This window comes from Stenella coeruleoalba, assembly GCF_951394435.1.
Source record: "Stenella coeruleoalba genome assembly, chromosome: 6".
Classification (NCBI taxonomy): Eukaryota; Metazoa; Chordata; class Mammalia; order Artiodactyla; family Delphinidae; genus Stenella; species Stenella coeruleoalba.
This window is the reverse complement of record NC_137151.1, coordinates 47,071,710-47,091,752: the sequence shown is the minus strand read 5'-3', so window position 1 is coordinate 47,091,752 and position 20,043 is coordinate 47,071,710. Positions and strand designations below refer to the sequence as shown.

Here is a 20,043-nt window from a genome sequence, read left to right as displayed (position 1 = left end):
TGGAGAACCAGTTCCGGCCATCACGAGGCTCATGAGGCAGATGAAAGGACTAGTAAGCAGACAAATAATTTAAAATATTTCCTTCATATCACTCACAGATAAAGGGACAGAGAATAACAGCGGAGGACGGCCACAGAGCACCTCTCTGAAGAGGGGACACCTGAGGCCTAAAAGATGAAAAGGAGCTAGCGAATAGACAGAGAGGAGTATTCTAGGCAGAAGGAAAGCCCATGTGCAAAGGCACTGAGGCAGGAAATCATTCATTAAAGTCTGGACCGAATCCATCAGTGGGCTCAAGTGTGGTGAGGCGATAAAGTAATATGGATGAGTTTGGAGAGAAAGGCAGTGCAAGACACGAAAGATCTTACAGTCATGGTAGGATTTTGGGTTTTAAATGCAATGGGAAGCAGTGGGAGTGTTTTTAGGAAACAACTGAGAAAATCTGATTTGCAAAGGATAACATTTGCTACCACGTGAGTTGATTGGAAATGGGCAAGAACAGAAGTGGGGAGAAGCGCTGCTGCAGTGCAGAGAAAAACAGATGAACTAAATATATATATTGGAGCTCAGGTCAAAAGACTTGTCGGGAAAAAAAAAAAAGACTTGTCTAGGGACTGTTCCAGGTGTTGGGTTGAGGGAAGGGAGGAATCAAGGTGAGTCTTAGATGTCACATCTGAGATGGCGAAGACTGGGGCAAGCAGTGGTGGGATGGAGAGGTGGTGAACACATTTGGGAGCATGCAGGCGAAAGATTGCACATGGTAAGTGTGGGCATGTCTGTGAGACTTCCAAGTGTTGGCGTCAACAAAGCATTGGATATAGAAGAATGGAATTCAGCGTAGAGTTCTGGGATAAAGATAAAAATTGTGAAGTCACCAGATAAAGATAGTATTCAAATTCATGGCAGGGAAGAGTACATACAAAGAGAAAAAAAGCGAAGTCCCAAATGCTGTGTAAATGTTAGGCAAGAAAAGTTCGCCTAAGGCAGCTTCTTAAGGACAGTAACTTTGTCCCTGTAATCAAATACCACAGTCATATACAATTGGAAAGCATGTACTGACAGCCATGGTCTAAACAACCTGAAAGCATCTAACAGTGGTGGTGAATGAGCATTTGAAAAGTGGTGATTGGACCATCGCGGCAGGGGTGGGGAGGGACGACAATTCTCTCTCTGGGCACGCTGATGTTTGGGGGGTGATCTGGGAACTTAGAGTGCTTGAGATGGTAAGGTGTGAGGTACACTTATGAACTGCTATAGAGAATTTAAGCAGCCATAATTTTCATCCGTGATAAACTGCAAGACAGAATTATTTTTTAAAGCACACAATCTCAAAACTTTAAAGGAAGCATTTGTTATAAGCTGCATAATCAGCACTATTTCTAGTGGCTGTGAAGCTTGCTTAGTGAGAGGCACTCTCTGTGTGCCCTTGGAGCTAATGGGACTGGGCAAATAATTTAACCCTCCTTACTTCACAGCTAAGGAAATAAATCCTGAGCTTTTCCATAAAGTTACGCATCCATGGTCACAACTAATAAACAGAAAGATTAGACTAGTCATTCCCAACCTTAGCTGCAATCAACAAACACCGTCTGGGGGAGTTTACCAAAAACCAGTCAACCAGCAAATCACACAAGCAAAGAAAGAACTAAAACAAAAGATAATATACTGACTCACTTTTGGAGATCCTGATTCAGTCAACCTGGGGTGAGACCCACACATCTGTACTTTAAAAGCTCTCCTGGGGGGCTTCCCTGGTGGCGCAGCGGTTGAGAGTCCACCTGCCGATGCAGGGGACACAGGTTTGTGCCCCGGTCTGGGAGGATCCCACATGCTGCAGAGCAGCTGGGCCCGTGAGTCATGGCCGCCGAGCCTGCGCGTCTGGAGCCCGTGCTTGGGCTCAGGCTTTCTGATCCACGCCCTCGTTTTTTTACCTCCTCACTGCTAAATCCTCATCACCTGTACTTCCTTACCTACCCAAACCACTCATCCCTTCCCCCCTGCACTCTACCTCTGCATGGTTCTTCTGAAGGAAATTAGAAACCCCTGGATCCAGATCTTCCTCCAAGATAACTACCAATCTCTTCCTCTGCCTCTTCCTCTCCCCACTTTCCCCTGGCCTCACGGAAACTCAGAGTTTTGCTCTTCATACTTTTCCTCTTTCCATTCTACTTTTTCTCTAGCTGGTCTCATCCACTCCAGCTTCCGCAAGGTTTTTGTGTTGATGCTGGCCAGGAGGCTTAGCTCCAGCCTGGACCTGACCTGCTGCCCAACATCTAGGCCTGTGGGACTTAAGACTTACTTACAAAATAGCAAAGTGTTTGCATTATAGAGTACTTTAAATCGTTTCCCTATATAAATATGTAGTTCCATTGAGGTTAATCCAAGGTATACTGAGATGGGGAGACTGGGCTGAGTGGGATGGAGTTAATTCAATTACACAGATGTGGCAGACACACACTACGGTGGCCCTATAATTCCTGTCCCCTAGTACCTATGTCTTTGTGTAATTCCCACCCCTTGAGTGTGGTCAAGGCCTGTGACTTGCTTAAGGTATAGAATATGGCAAAGGTGATTTTACAGATGTGACTAAGGTCTTCAATCAGCTGACTGAGCTAATCAAAGCGTACCAGGCTGCATGGGCCTGATTATAGATGAGCCTTTCACAAAGGCCTAGGTCTTCCCTGAAGCAAGAGACGTCACGCAGCAGAAACTCTCTCTTCCATTGCTAGCTTTAAAGAAGCAAATTCCTAGGAATTCTACAGCCGCAAGTAAGTGAACTGTCTACAACCTGAGGGATCTTAGAAGTAGATCCTCCCCTATTTGAGCCTCCAGAGAACACGAGAGCAGCTGCCACTTTGATTTCAGCTTTGTGCTGGACTCCTAGCCCACACTGTAATATATGTGTTGTCTGTAATAGCTTATTACTCAGCAGTAGATAACTAATATAGACGTCTCATGTTAAAAGCTGAAATCCTGCATCTTGGCTATTCCTAATTTGGGCTTACCTGGCCACTGACCAAGATCTACTTATGAGCGAGGAGAGCACATAAGAGACAGCCATTAGTAAGACAGGAGCTGTGTGTGCCCATGACCCCTGGTGGCCATGGGACTGAGCAGAGGAAGTACATGGTGTTCTTCTATACGCTAATGGTTAAAGGTCTTCAACAATGGCAAATGTCATTGCTCTAGAATGTGCTATTTATCAAATCAACAGTTTGTATACGGCAGGTGAAATAATTTTTTTTGATTGGAGTAGATTTCTTTTGTTCTATCAGTGGAAGATAACTGCAGTGATCCTAGGCTTTCCTGAGGATAACAGATGTTCACTCTGAGGGAGGGTCAACGTTCAGAGATACTTTATCATCTTCTTGACCTGCAATGTTACTCTAGTCAGCCAGCCAGGGAAGTAGGGGTTTTGTTCAAATATGCATTACAAGAGAGGTTTCATGAGAATAACAAGACATCTTTAAGTATACACATAACTCTTAATCTTGATACAAGACCCCATTTCGAGACAGCCCATGCTTAAAATCCTGTGCCAAATAAATTACTGCTAAAGAAATATGTGGCTCAGTGTTACCTTCCTCTTCCCTGTTAAAATGTCAAGCTTTGCAGTAGGTCACAACTAAAAAGCTTAAGCCCATGTGTTTGAAATAAGAAACAGTCCCCCTTCAGACAAATACGAAAAGAAAAAGATGTGGTAGGAAGGTGCATAGGGTCTGATTTGGTATTGATCCTTTTGAATGGTGCTGGTAAGTCAATGGATACTGACAATGGCATGGAAGGTGATTTTCCTGGAAAGCAAGGGAGCCACCTGCGGAGGTTAAGAGGGGTAGGGGGAGATTTGATTCCTATGACATCAGAGCTGGCAGAGATGTCAGAGGTTATCTAATTCTACCCATCTGTCCTATGATACAAGTTGGGAAATATGAAGATGATAAAATCACCAGCCAATTAAATGGCAGAGAAGGGATTAAAGCCCAGCTCAACAAATTCTCTGATATTCTACTGCACTGTGATGTCTTGTTTTCCCCACTGATGCCTCCTCCAAAAAATAAGTAATTCTTGTGCCCTTCTGAGACTTGTAGTCACTGAAGTTGGTTAGAATTATTAGTTCTGCACAGGATAAGTTGCATTACATGATACAATTGTCAATATTTTACAGTCATCGATGACAGTAATGACTTTATAAAAAGCAGCTCTAGACTAACCATATGCTCAGCCTTAGCTCCCACATCATTTACTTCCTTGGTGAGAAATCAATGACACACGGGCCACATGTACACCTGCACCAAGCTTGGCAGGGTGGCCTCCTTTCTAGAGTTTTAGGAAATTGCTCATCTTACAGATGGGGAAACCAAGGTCCAGAAAGGGCTAAACTCAGCCACGTCCTAGCCCAGACCCAGCTTCCAAAGCTTTGTGCTGGTTGAGAGCTTTAGCACTTACCGGCTAGGTCTGGCAGACAGAGGAGGATAAACTGATAGGGCTGGGTTTGATTGATGGATGGCTAGAAGCCACAGGTGGATCTAATGCACTCAGTCTGGGAAGCAAAAAACAAACATTAATTGCCTGATGGTGTTAAGAGTGGAGGAGGTTGTTTTCTAGATGAAATTTAAAACTCTGCTACACAGATGCTGTCAATAAGTGGACTGAGAAGTACAATAAGTACTCCTTTGAAGGTGGTACTTCTTTCACATTAAAGATGGGAGGCAGTGGTTAAAAGTGTGGTGACTACCCGAATTTAATTCCTGGCTCAGTAACTTAGCTGTGTGACATAAGGCAAGTTACCTAACTTCTCTAAACTTCATTTTCCTGACCTGTAAAATGGGAAAAATAATAGTACTTTACACAATTGTTAGGACTAAATGAAAAACGTCACCGAGAGAGAACTCGACATGCTCCACGATGCCTGCTGTTATCATGCTGTGGTTAAAAGAAAAACAACTCTTGTGTTACAGAACATAATAATCAGAATTACTTGAGATACCCTTAACCTTTTGAAATGTAATAGTTTGTCAAGTTAGTGAAGGGACAACAAAACCTTTCAGTCGAAGGTGTACATACAGGTCAATAAAATTTGTTTGAAATACAGCATTTTATAGTCAAATACAGCAGTACACACTATGGAGCAATTTTGAAATGTTACTACTTCTTACTACTCTCCCCCTGCCTCCCCAAAAAACAACCCTGGCAATAAACAACAAACAAAAAAACCCCACTAGGCACAGTTGCAAGTACCCTATTCAACATTTTTTTAGAAGACAGAATGTGTGTGTGTACTGTATATATTATTTATTTATTTATTTTCTGTATATATTTTTTAAATGTGTCCTCCAGATATTTTAATTTTTCCCTTGGTCTTCTGCAAAAGGAAGATATGTAACACATCTTCAAATATACTTAGAGCTTTATCTTAATATTAATCATAATGATGATCTTGAATTACCAGGAGAAAAAAAGGGTACTCTCTTTAGAAAGGCAGAAAAATACAATTTGTAACTATTTTTACCTATACTCAATTACAAGATATCCCAGCACATGAAAGTTACCCCTTTGTTTAAAACAAACAAACCACCCCATCAAAAAACACACTCCAAGGACCCTAGAAGCTTATTGAACTACAAGTACCAATATTAGTTTCATCAGAAAAACCAAGAAATGGTGGTGTTGTCCAGTGGAGGACCTGTGCAAAAATAAACTCTTCAATTTAATAATGTAAAAACAAATATGTCACTAAAGTTCTTGAAAAGCACTGGAAAAATGTGTGTGCAAGTAACTGAAATCTGTGAAACAGTTACAATCACCAAGATATGGAAGGCTTAATTTTTCTATTTTACTTAAAAAACAAAAACAAAAAAACAAACTGGTGATCAGTTTCTGATAAATTCTGGATTTGCCACATCTCCAGAAACTGTACAAATACAGTTCTTTGTTTTACTTATATTACTTATAACATGTGTATCACAAGGCAAATTTTCTTCATGCTTTACTTCAGTAAAATGGAAATAAAAACCTTTCTCCAAAATCGGCACTAAAGTTGTTTTGAGTTCTTAATAGCAAGGAGATACATCCAACTAAAAGCAGAATGAACACAGTCATACTACACATCAAATCAAAATTATTTTCTTTATATCATCAGCAATGAGTAACTCCAGAGGTAGTATGGAAGAAACGAGCATGGATCCTATCAGGTCACAACCAATGAAGAAATTAAATTTATTTTTTCCTATGGTTTTGACCATAAATTGCTTTACATATTCAGGACCTGAATAAAAACCACTCTCAGCAGAAACCCTGGTCCATTAAATCAACTGACATATCAATTTACAACTTTCAGGACTACAGATATAAAAAATGTAAAGTATAAAATTATGAAGTTTGAAATGGTTTTAATCATATTCATTAAAAATATTTACATTTCCCAGTACTTACTTGACAAAACCCCTTGCAATATAATTCTACTCTAAACTTTTATTTATAAAATGAGGCTCATTTATGAGATTTCAATGAATGTTATACTGCAAATTACTTACATTCTGTAAAATATTTTAAGAACTTTTCATATCAAAGGTAGTTTATATTGGATTATCTGAAACCCAATAGTGCCCACAGATGAGCTTCTTATAATTCTTTTCATTAATGCTTGGAAAGCACTGTGAAAATGAAAAGTGCTGTTAAGTGCTATCATCTCCCTTAAATTTTAACTTATACTGTGTGCACATTGTGAAATAAACACATATGCAGCATGTCCATGTTTTGATATGTATTTTTATTTCCCTGCAGTTTTCACTTATCAAGAACAAGTAACAGGGAAAGTTGTCTGAACTAGTGCATAAACAAACATTCTGAAACACCACTACACGTATCTAATATACAAGAACCGTATAAAAAAAGTCACTAAAACACTACACTGTGAAGGTGTCCAACGCTTACAGTCAGACGTTTTCCAACCCGTTACTTGCCTTGTAGCCACAGGAAACCTCTCCAAAACTGAAAAGACAAAATCTTGCCACGACCCCCCCCTCCCAGCACCCGGGATGGCTCGATATCTAGACCTCCAATGGTTACTGCAATCACACAATGCAGTACATACCTGGCAAAATATCCTTTATGTGGTGTGGTACAGGTAAAGCCAGTTAAAATATGCAGTCTTCAGATAAAATGTAATCCTTGAAAAATGTTCATACCTGCACAGTTTAAATGTGCTAGATGCATAATTTTTCCTAGTCCTTTTTTCTGTGTAATCATTTTTTATAAACTGGTATTATAAATAGAAATATACATTCAAAATATATGGAAAAGTGAGTTACTACATTAAATTTGCATGTATCGATCCATCCCTTTCCCCTGCACAGTAATAGAAAATACTATTTTGCCTTGAACTTCATATTTGACAGTGAAATGCCACTAAAGTATTTACCAAAAAGTCCATCTAGTCAAATTGTGAAACAAAATGAACCAAGTGAAAACTTTACAGTTCCTTTAGAAAAAAATTACAAGAATTTCATTTCCTAGCTATGAATCTTTAACTTTTTAGACACAAAGTTGGATTTATTTTTACAAGATACAAAATGTAAACATGGCAAAATAAATAGTTAAAACAAGTGATGCAGGATCCCATTTCATGCTCATGATCCCATTAAAGAATTATTTTTTAAAATCCATTCAGTTGCAAATTCAAGTGCAAAAGCATGATGATGAATATCTACTATTCAAGTAACAGAAATAATATTGATGATACAAATAAACTATATTACAAGGTAGTGATTTTCCCAATTTTACAAAATATACATCATATATCGATTTAACATCCGATATACTCTAGTCCATTTAGGTCCATTGTTACGCTCTGTGATCCACAGAGTGTCGCCTTTTGCATTCAGCTGGAATATGAATGACTGCACACCATCAGCACAGGTCAAAGCCACATGTTTTAGGTTATGTCACTTCCATAGCTACTGTTGTCTCTGCTATTCCATTTAAACCCAATCTTTCTGGTTCATGGTTCTCTCTATAATAAGGCAAAGAGTAAAATAAACATTAATACTCTCTAGAATATGATGTGTATCACTTAGTATTTATAGATACATTTTTATGTAATTACAACAAAACACATACTGCAGAAGAACATCTCCCATTTTTATAATTTCTATACAGGAATGAGGAAACGTTTTCTTCAGCTAAAAAATCCTAGTAATTCCTAAGAACTTGATTATAACTATTTACTTAGGAAAGACAGTAATTTAACACAATATTTCAGTAGAAGCCAATGATAAATTACTTATGAAATATATAACATATGACAATCCAAGTGTTTTTACAATAGATGGAGCATATGATGCTCAAAAAGAATAATCATTTGGAGCACAATATTATTTAAATTATTTTCTACTATAGTTTAATTTTACAGGTTTACGGTCATGTAGTTATTAATCCATGCAAATCAATTTTTTTTATTCTCACGCATTAGTGTCACAGAAAGAAAAAATCTGAAATACATTATCATGGATTTAGTTAATTTCAGAATATTCTCAATTTTAAAATATACATAGAATAATTTACTTTCCCTTTGTGTATAATACTGAAGAAAATACAAATTTTGATTTGAAAACTAAAGCTCTGGAAGCTAATAACAACTCTAGCCTTCCGGACTGTCTACACTACAAAGAAGTAATAGAAGAATAAATTAAGCTTCTAAAATAGACTGATGTATTTTTTCAGTTTGATGGTTCCCAAGTTGATGTGGGGTTTTTTTCCTTTTTTTTTTTTTTTTTACAGTTCTGATTGGCATTTAAACATCCTACCAGTGACCTCAAACAAATAATCTAAGTCACAGAGCTTTAGACTAAGCAGATATTCAGTATCTGTTGAAAAGCAAGTCAATCAATTGACAAGACATCTATTGCTTGAGCAGTTAAAAAAAAAAAAAAGTATCTTTCCTCCCACAGGATAGCAGAAAGGGACAGAATGATACTTGAAACACACACAAACACACACACACACACACACACACCTTGCTATGCTGCTGATGGCACTGCTAGGAGTAACCTTTGGCACTCTGTCCATACTGGCAGCAACTGTGGCAAGTTTTAAGGCTGTTGGCGATGGTGCTGAAGTCCGTGTATTGATATGCACATTGACTGGAGAAACAACACTGACGTTATTGAGGTGCACTGCATTTGTCAGGCAGGAATTGTTCATGGGAAGTGTTTGAGGACTGCTTGTGCACAATGCTGGGATTAAGTGGTTTGTAGTGGTGTGGCCAACTGTCCTTACAAGTTGTACAGCTGAAATCCCTGGGCTGGATGATAAAGCCATGTTGGTGGAGTATAATGTTTTAGAGGTTCCTGAAGGAGAAGGAAAAAAAAAATTGTTCCATTCAAGTCATGAGACATTAAACTTTTTAAAAAATTAGGAGCTTAAAAATAAAAAGAAATGCAAACATTTGTAATCTAGTTAAATACCAAATTAACCTTCCACATAACGGCCGCTCCAAAGAGACCTTCTGATTGGTAACATATTCACCTGTTTCAACCCCAAAGACACCCTCTTTCTACTAGCCTACACAAAAGGGTTTGCAAAGTATTGTCCTGCCTCCATATTTGGAAACTGTATAATAGGACAGAGAGGTCCTCTCTGGAGATTGAGGGCAGGTGCAGATGAAGGTTGGACTTCCATTAGAATTTACACATGCAAGAACATCAGTAAGGAACGGCAATCACAATCATGGGTGTATGTAAAAGCAAGAGGAAAACCCTAGGGTCTGAGCAGTAGTTGCGAGTTGATAGGAACAGCAAATCTTTGAGGACTCGGTAGTAAGCAGCAGAAATACGTTCACAGCAATGCTGTATTTCATGAGGAGGAGTCAGAGAAAGCAGGCCTGTGAGTACGTAAGACTGGGAAGGTAAACCCAATTTCCAATTTACTGATAAATTGTATTTCACCTTTTTATAAATGTACAAATGATTCAACGATGATGGTTAGCAATTAGCTCGATGTGTTGCCTAAGATGTGAGGCAATTGACAGTATGTGGATAAAACGAGGCAGGGTGAAGTGTTACGTAGGTAGGAATCCAGTGGGTGTGGGAGGAAACAGGGAGCAGGCTCTATGTGAATTCTAGAAAACATCCAGCTATTCCACCATACATATCCATAGATATTATGAAGAGTTCAGATTGATTTCTTGTACGATGTTTTCCCTTGGATTTGAAAACCAAAAACCATACCTCAAATCACTGAGTTGCAACTTTGAGCTAGTAAGTATCACATGAAACAACAGGCTTACCTGAAGGCTGGACTACACCGTTTATGTTGTTGTGGCCAGTGTTCTGTTCCTTGGTTACCTCACTGCGACTTGGAACAGGTGCACTGACCACCGCAGATGCAGCAAAATGGGCGCTGGCTGAGTCAAGTGTTTTAGACATACAGTCAGAGGTGCTTGAGCCCTATAAAATAAACAAAATTAAACTCTCAGCTTTTTAGACATGAGTTCACGAACATGTTAAGAAATGAGCAAACTCAAGAGGCTGCTGCCTTTTTCATCTTGAACAGTTACAGGTGTTTAGGTTAAGAGATCTAGGACTCGATAGGCTATTTTCATCATATGAAACAGGAAAGCGACTAAAAACTGGGAAGCAATTATTTATGAGAAAGAGCTAGGGTAGTAAACAACCCAAACCTTTAATGCCCTATTCATTTTGCCAATAAGTGTTAATGAATGCCTTTAAAAATACTTGACAGTCTACATACTATGGGCAAAATGAAATAACAGAGATGACTAACAGTCATTTCTGTCCCAATGTAAAACTGTGTCTTAGCCTAATGTTTCAGTAGGTTGGACATACCTGAGATTCAGAAAAGGCAAACAAAGGCAAAGTTAATGGTCATATTCCTTTTGATTCTGTATTGAACTGCTTAGCTGTTACTAACAGCTTTTTAGTGGCTTAAACAACGTAAGTTTATTCTCATACAGTTCTGGAGGCCAGAAGTCCAAAATCAGTCTTAGAGGCTCTTATCAAGGTGTTGGCAGGGCTTTTTTTCTTCTGGCAATACAGTTTTATAAGGTATTTTTACTCTTATCCCGACTGTCAATCATTTAATGGTGCCTAGGAAAACCTCACCTAGTGGCAATTTTTTTTTCTTCAAGGAAATGTGATTCAAATAGGCAAAGGGCTATGTTGTCTGGATTTATGGCACAAGTCGAGACAATTACCTCTCAGCTCATGGGGCATGTTCACATGGCACTTAAGTGCACAGGTTAGGAAGGAGTTAGGATAGTCATATCCTTGACAAAAATATTTCTGGGGGAGTAGGGGTGGGCGATGATGGTTCTAAGAGAATATAATCACTTCTATGAATTCTTAATAACCCTTCCAAAAATATGTACTTATTTCTTTCCTAAATTAAAAATACTATATTTGGCTCTAGTGCTCCTCTCATAAAATATAAACTAGTCACTTAAAATTATGTAAATGAACTGAAAAGACACTTAGGTTTGATCTCCAGAATCAAGAGTGGTAATGACAAGGTTATCTTCTGTGACCTGACTAAAATTTTCAAAAAAAGATATAATTATGAAAGAAAGGAATAGACATAACCATGATTAAAAGACAGGTTTACCTGTGCTTTTGGATGTGTCTGTTGCGAGGAATGCTGAGATTGCTGTTTCTGCTGAAGCTGAGCAAGTTGCTGCCTTTGCATTTGAACTAACTGCTGTTGATGAGTCTGAAATTGCTCTTCTGTGATACCCCCTGTCACTGGAAAAGGACATTAATTTTAGAAATACATATGTTTTAAAGTACCTTTAACAACACAAGTAGAATACAATATGAAGTTATTCCACGATTAAGATGAAAAGCAATTTCAAATCACAATATACATCAGCAGCAAAGAACTGAATAAAAACGACAGATCTTTCAGCCAAAGTGGCTTATGCTAATATCTATGACCTTCTAATATCACATGCTAAAAAAGTTCCTATATGTAGATTTTACTGTATAACGTAGTTCAAATATAAGGATTCTCCCTTTTATTCAGACTTAAACCATAGTTTAAGCCAATAGATTTGATGTCTAAAATAAGTCCTATCTATAAAAACATGGGCTGGAAATCAGAGAAGTGTTCAGCATCCTCGGATGTAATCAACTATGCTGTAACCAACTGTTAACAGCTACTAAATGTCAAATAAAAAGAAGACATTTAAAACTTTTATTTAAAAAATTACTTAAGAAAAGTTACAATAAGAAACACTTTTTTCAAAGAAATGTAAACAAACTTTCATTCACCACTGATATTTAAGGAGATCACTGATAAACTGATTTAGAGGACACAAAGCTATCTCCACAGAAGTCAGTATGTTACTAGAGTCACAAAACATTAAATCACATCAGAATACATGTACTACTAGAGTAATTTTACGCTATTTTTCTTTATTGCTTTCTTTCCTCTCTCCCAACTATTTCACTTAATCAACAAGTATTTACTATGTATGACGAAAAGTGCTGCATTAAGAGTTAAGAATGAATACAGGGAAAAAATAAATTAAAAAGAGGGTCCCTGCTATAAACTCCTACAGTGTAGTTGGGAAGAAAAGATACATATAAAGAAACACCAACTAATATGAGCCAACCTTTAAATGTAATCTAGCTATCTAATCTATATGACCTGAAGGAGTTTAGATAGGAGACTATACCTTCAACCTCTGTTACTTAACTAGCCCAGTCCCCAAGTTCTCCATTTAGTAGGATCATAAATGAGAAATTAAAAAAAAAAAATTTGATGGTAAATTAGACATATAACAAGTTATGCAAAGTACAGCTTATTTTCTATGAAAAAGGAATTAGGCCCCAGAGATGGACAAAGCTTTATATATACCTTCATTTCTGTTCTACAATGTTATCATTAAAATTAGTACTGGACTATCAGGAAAAAACAGTTCTGAGATAGCAATTTTATTTTTAGAAGATTAAAAAAACTGGGCCTATGATAGTGCTCACTCTAAAATTTTACTATTACCTGTATTTTTGAAGTACACATTAGTTATCTTACTGAATTACCAACAAAATCAAATGTCTTTCTTTGCACATGTTAAGTTCACTGCAAGTATTCTATTTTTAGATGAAAAAAAATTTAATTCTAAATTTAATATCTTCAAAATGAAATGAAAATGTGAAGTATTCATGAATTTCCAGCTGTTTGAAAACCTTGGGAGAGATGAAAAATAGTTTATTAGATACAAAGCCAGGAAGGAAAATCTTAAGTTAAACCCAAATAAATCTGTTTAAGTCCTATGTGTATATATATAGCGTACCAATTCAAAAGAAATGGACTTGGAATCTGATGTATGGTCTACTCACTCAAATTCAGCGTTATGTTTGTCCAGAGCTAAGATTTATGTTGTGATGAAAAGGTGAGAAGTCACAGTGGTTAATTTTAAGTGAGGAATAAACCAAATAAAGAGAATACACTTTTAGTAGCTATTTAAAAATTGAGAGAGAAATGAGAATCTTTTCTTTTTCCAAAAGCTTTTAAGTCAGACAATTATAAAATTTTACTAATCAGAATAAAGTATACATATAAATTACTAGAAAGAACAAATTGTATTCTTTTAATAAAAAAATTACTTTTGGTTAGTAGTCATTAGCTAACAAAGTGTTGGCCAACTAGAGGTATTCTACTTGCTTTTATAAAAAGATGATCACTTTATGTAGCTATTAAAAAGGGATGCTAATAAAATTTCCTGTTTTCTGGGGGGATATGTCTACTTACTGCCCTGACTTGTTGAAACCATTAATTTGCTCAGGAACCCCATCCTTTTCCCCATAGAAAACTCATAAAATCCCAACCAAGACGCAACTGAAATTACTCAAATTAATGTTCAAGTGTTGCCTAACTTTTTAAAACTCAGGCTGACTTTGATACCAAAATTCTCATCCCTGATTCTGTTATTAGTTGAAAACCACTGATATAAAACTTAATTCCAAAATACGGATATGCTTAAAATATTACATTCATTTTTTTCCTCTTCCCCCTCACCGCAAGCTCAGCATGTTGGATTCATTCTTGACATCTAGTTCTTTTTTTACTAAAAGGTGTTTTGTGCTTGAAAAATGCTTATGTTCCCCATTCAGAATTTTCTAGAGCATTAAACACTTTTAGACAAAAATAGCAATTAGTAATCATGACACAGAATTGGAACACATACAAAACATCCTCCCTAAATGACCTCTTTCATTTTGTTAGGGTGAGTGGAAAGTGGTAAGAAATGTATGGTTTTAATGACACAGACAGTATTGAATTATCATCTTCAGGGTTGACTTACTAGTAGGTGGAGGATGGTAATGTGATTGAAAGCACCTTCTCCACTAATTATTTTTTCTTTCATAAATTACTGAAATACTTCCATAAGAAATTTATTTCTTACATTGGCTTTGAGTTATCAAGAGGCAAGCATTAAAATAACACCAGGAAAAGGTCATACTTAACAGTGTGAAGAAATCTCTTTAGGAATGAGATACAGAATAGGGGTCCAGCTATGAATGGGTGGTAGTGGCATAAAGGGGAAGTGGGAATGTATGAAAAGAGAAACGATATCTGCTTCTCTTGCTTAGGGCCAAGTCAAGTTCTTTCTACTAGTTGCTCTCATGAGTTGCTAGCTTAAAAGTAAAATCCATGCTGGGCATCCCTCTCCCCTATCCCACACCTCCAAGTCCTGTCAGTTTAAAAGGAACCACACTCTGATTGTTTTGTGAAGGCAATATTTCACTATTCCAGACAGACAGGAAGTGTTCCTTTCCCTAAGTAAGGAGTTTTGCAAATCTCCCTGGGTAACACATTCTAATAGGTCACATATTACAGAATTTCCCCTTTTACGTATGCAAATATGTCATTCTGTACATTAATAACACACTTGCATTTCTAAATATTTTGTGTATATAACTGACAGTCTGTTTTTCACTAAGCCTCTAACCTTTCTGGCTTTCTTTGTACCTGGCTCTTTACCTATCTTGGGTTTATCGGTCTGATTTACTCCTCAGATGAATCCATGTCCTTTTTCTTAGAACACTTGTCACCATCCTTAGAATGTTGATTCTGTTTTCAAAGATCCTAGGCATCCCTCATTTCTCTCTTCACCTTTCAGGCATGTGGTTCCTATAAGGTGGTTCTGCTAGGCTGGTCCCTCATCACCTTTCCCTCTCGTAATCTGACAGTGATCCATCAAAAACATACTCTAGGCATCTCCACTAGATTTTACACTGCTGTATTGATTCTAAAGCCCTAGATCACTGTTCCTTAAACTTGGGCCCATGGAGAATATATTCTTGAGTACGTGTGAAATCTTTACAAGTATTTGTCAACTCTGTATTGATGTTTCATTGATAAACTAATAAAAAGAAAAATCTAATCAAAACACCTTCTGTATTTTCTGGATGACCACCCCACAGCAGAATATAAACATATGATTTTTGGGCTTGTACCTGCTGCCTTTTTAAAAGTCTTTTAACTTTTAATGCAGTGTTTCTCAAAGTGGGCTAAGATGATGAATTCTTGGGAAGCCATGAATTTTTAAAAACACTAGCTTAGACCAAGTTTTTGTAGCTTAATGAAGAACATCTAATGTGGTAGGAAAGATTATCTAAAAGTCGAAATGAATATATTATTCAGCACTTCTTCACCTACCAGGCAGGTCTTTTTATAAAAGTTTTAATACATGCTTTGTTGAAGCAATGCTGACTATACGCAATTTTTGTTTGTTTTAAAAGCTAGATCTGGGGCTATATGGAGGGGGAGAGAGATCCTATTTTAAACCTTCTAGGTCATAGCAAGGAATCAGGTAAAAGTTCACATAAAAACACTGGAGCTACTCTGAGGACAAATCTTCCAATCCATGAAAGACGACATTACCTGTCCAGGACTACACATCCTATAATGTAACTAATGAATAAACTGAAAAACTGTGGGGATGATAATGAGGGTGAAGATGGGAGGTGAGAGGGTGAAGGGGGTGGGGAATGAGGAACAAAGGAGATGTGAAGATAAAGAAAACAGACTAAAGATCCATTTAAACTTCAACATCCAAGCTAAATAGTTACAACTGAAATTTCAATATTATTTCCTTTAGCGGTCAAGCTAAAATCTTTTAAACTCCTGAAGTCTGAATCCATTTCCTACCCTTAGAAGTGACCCTAACTAAAAAAATAAATCCTTGTGAGTACCTTAGCTAGTTGTTAAAAACATAGTTTTACCTTTCTTAAAACTTTTATGCTTGCAAACATTTTATGGCAGTTTTAAAAAGAATGGGAAAAGACACTGGAAAAATTAAAAACCAGGAATTTCTCTTGGAAAACTGCCCAAAATGTTGCTGATTTTACAAACTGGTAATATTAAGATATTTGAATCTGGTCAAAAGCTTCAAGAAGAGTTGCTAGTATCTATCTATTCAGTATACAATACAAATGAGAAAAGAAAAAACATGTTAACTTGCAACGATACTTTAGTCTAAACCAAGATTAAAAGTAAATTAATCCTTAAAGATGCTAAAAAAAAAAAAAAGCAAATTAATCCAGCCCTTCAAGTCTGAACAAGCAATGCTACTTTTAGATGTGAAATATATTTGCTTAAGGTTAGGATTTAAGAATACTGTCTCAAAAGAATAGTTAAATACTGCAGTTTCAAATGACTGAAAACTTTACCACCTATTTATATAAAGAATATAATATCTGTCATGTATAATCCATGTATAAGCTCCTTGAAGGTAAGAATTATTGTCTTCTAAAACTCTGCAACTTTTAAACACTTAACATAGTGCTTTGCATATATTAGATCCTAAATAATTATGTATAAACTTAATTTTCCTTGGTTATCCACTTGCTATGTTCAGCACATCTATCTTTCCTTTCTGTCCTGCTTCTATTCTTTGAGAAGAGATTTTCAATTAAGAAAACATACTTTTATTTAACAGTTAACTAAATGAAGTCTTTAGTTCTTACTAATAACTATGACACACAGTTCTATTTGTTTCCCTTTAAGTCCATTCAGTACCGTATTGAAAATAATAATTAGAATACGTTCAGGACACAGAGATTATGACTTGAAAAACATTAACTGGGTTAAGAACAACATAAAAGTAAGAAAATACTTTGCCATTGGCCCTCAAGTTCAAGGTTGTTTTTTTTTTTAAAGAACTAAGGAACTTGTGATACAAATAAATATTATTGTCAAGTATATCAGGTTTCTATTTCTTTTTTTCCCCATTATTTATTTATTTTTAAAATTTTTATTGGAGTATAGTTGCTTTACAATGTTGTGTTAGTTTCTACTGTACAGCAAAGAGAATCAGCTATACGTATACGTATATATGTATATACATACACATATACGTATATACATATACATATCCCCTCTTTTTTGGATTTCCTTCCCATTTAGGTCACCACAGAGCACTGAGTAGAGTTCCCTGTGCTATATAGTAGGTTCTTATTAGTTATCTATTTTATACATAGTATCAATAGTGTATATATGTATATATGTCAGGTTTCTATTTCTGATTAAATCCTTTATTTGCCGGGATTTCCCAGCTGTGAAATAGAAAATTCAGTACTTGACTCTCTGCCAGGTAACCGACGAATATCAGTCCTGTTACTCTTAAAGACATGCATGCTCTCCTGATCAAGTCCACGAAGAGTAAGCAGAAGGCAAAAGTGTTAGACACACAGATTAAAAGAAACCAAATATATGAAGATTCAATTCTTTTGTACATGTCCATCAAATATAAAAATATAACTTAAAAAAAATTCCTATAACCTTCTCTTTAGGTAGAAAAGGAATTTCTATCAATATTTACTGAATTATAACTGAATCCACTTAAAATGATCTATCCAGAACTGAGAAACTATGTAATGAATATAACTGGTACAGGTGGGTACTTAAAACTGCCACAGGCGAACTCCCTGGCAATCCAGTGGTTAGGACTCTGCACTTTCACTGCCGTGGGACCAGGTTTGATCCCTGGTAGGGGAACTAAGTTCCCACATGCGGCATGGCGCGCCCCATACAAACAAAAATACTGCCATAGCTTTTCAGTTGTTTACAAAACTGCTGTTAAAAAGACTTGTTTCATTATGAATTTATACACCGTGCCTAATATTTTGAAACAAAAGAAATTTGTTAAAAACAAAACACCTTGTGGCCTCAATGACTAGAGGGTCATAGTTAGCAGAGAAAAAAACCTGAACAAAATCCTTTACTCTAGTAATAAATAATTAAATACATATTTGAAAGACCTGATTCTAAAACATTGATTCTAATGTAGCTTAGCTGTTGCTTAAACCTTGAACTTTTTTAAGGGAAGAAAGAAATGGTACTAAGTTGAGACATAGTACCATTACATAACATACATAAACATAAGGCAGGAAAAATTACACAGACCAAAACTACTATTTTTTTTCTGATGGTAGGGGAAAGGCAAAAATAAAAAAAGGCTTATTATCTACGATGTTAGCATTGCATATTTGTGATTTAAGTTCCCTGAGAAGTGCATGCATGCCTAAAATAATACTTTAAATGCTTATTTTATGCTGATATATGGTAGTGTCATAAAATTCTAGAACTGATTGTATGGAATTATTTACATTACATTCTGAATCCATACATACAGAGTACTGATGATACAATAACATGCGCAACAAACATTTTCTGGAAAACAGTCGAGTCACATAGATCTGGAGTGTATCAGGAATGTACAGTAGAAAGCTGCAAATATTTGGCCATATTCAACTTAAGAAGGAACATATTAAAATCACTTTTTTGTTACGGTATTCATTGGTAGAGAAAAACTTCAATCTATGGTCAAATCTAATTATAAATGCCTATATATGATGTTTTTAAACTCACTTTTTGGCAAAAACTATTGTGAGTAATTTTTGGTACAGGAATTCCAGTTAAGTTAAATAATTTGAACAATGTCTTCTTAGAGTTGGCTCAAAAAAAGATTTGACCTAATATTCGTCAACTTCCTACTATTTTTAGATTTCTAAGAATCCTGCAACCTGAAGTCATAATAGGTATTTATCCATTTGAGCTTCAAAAGGTCATTAAACTTCACAGACTCATGAACTTTATATAACGGGATGCCATTTTCCTTACCTAAATTCGTTTGGGAGAAAATTAACCAACTAATTTGGAGAAATGATATGCCACCTTCCAATCATTCAAACAAATCCAATTTTCCATAACAACCTTTAAATAGATAAATGTCTAAGTCAAGTTTGAAAATAAACAGTTCAGTAATTAAGAAAGACGGAACACTATTGAGACCAAATGTCAACCTAAAATGATTTAAAATCACTTTGAAGAAGTTTAACATAACAATTTTGCATACTAAAATGCACCATCTAGGAAATAATTTAGAAATATATACATTTTAGAGAAAGAAAGAATATCAATAGTATAAGTCAAGCCACATCTAGCTTTGCCTCTGGATACCACGCATTTTTTTGCAATGTATACATTACAAAGACATTTATAAATTATACATACTTGTATACATGTGATAAAGAGAAGACTATCCACAGAAGAAAACAAATCAAGATTACATTTTAGATCCTCTAGATGTTATATTATTTTATAATGCCTATTAATTTGAATACAATGTCTCTTAAGAGGAAAAAAACTTTCCAATCTCAATTAGAGAGGTAAGGTATCAGACCAAAATTACAACTATTCATAGGGAACCTCTTTAAAAATCATTTTTCAGAAAGAAAACTTTTAATGGTACTCCTGAGAAGCAATGCTTACATTTAAGCAAAGTTAATATAATAAAATGAAAATTTTCTTTAATAAAAGCAGACAGTATTGTGCTATGATGATCTGACAGCAGCTTATAACCACTTTGCCCATAGGGAATTCCCTATGCATTGTGCCTACACATTCACCATACCAGGCACACACATTCAAAATACAAGCCAGTGGTTTTATAGGTATCAGTTAGGACATTTTGGTTAAAATGTGAACCACAATAATAGAGTTTACTTTCTTAGGTTGGAA

The 20,043-nt window shown here is 36.0% G+C and overlaps 1 protein-coding gene across 2 annotated transcripts in view; it reads right to left on the bottom strand.

Moving 5' to 3' along the window:
- Positions 1–6,178: 6,178 nt before the first annotated feature.
- Positions 6,179–20,043, bottom strand: part of EPC2 (enhancer of polycomb homolog 2) — a 107,420-nt gene continuing 93,555 nt past the window's right edge. For both annotated transcript variants that reach the window (XM_079925005.1, XM_079925006.1), the window contains exons 11-14: positions 11,620–11,756; positions 10,286–10,445; positions 9,014–9,347; positions 6,179–8,011 (exon numbers count right to left, since the gene is read on the bottom strand). In XM_079925005.1, the coding sequence (XP_079781131.1) occupies positions 7,939–8,011; positions 9,014–9,347; positions 10,286–10,445; positions 11,620–11,756 (704 nt within the window). In that variant the 3' untranslated portion in view covers positions 6,179–7,938. The remainder of the gene's footprint in view (positions 8,012–9,013; positions 9,348–10,285; positions 10,446–11,619; positions 11,757–20,043) is intronic.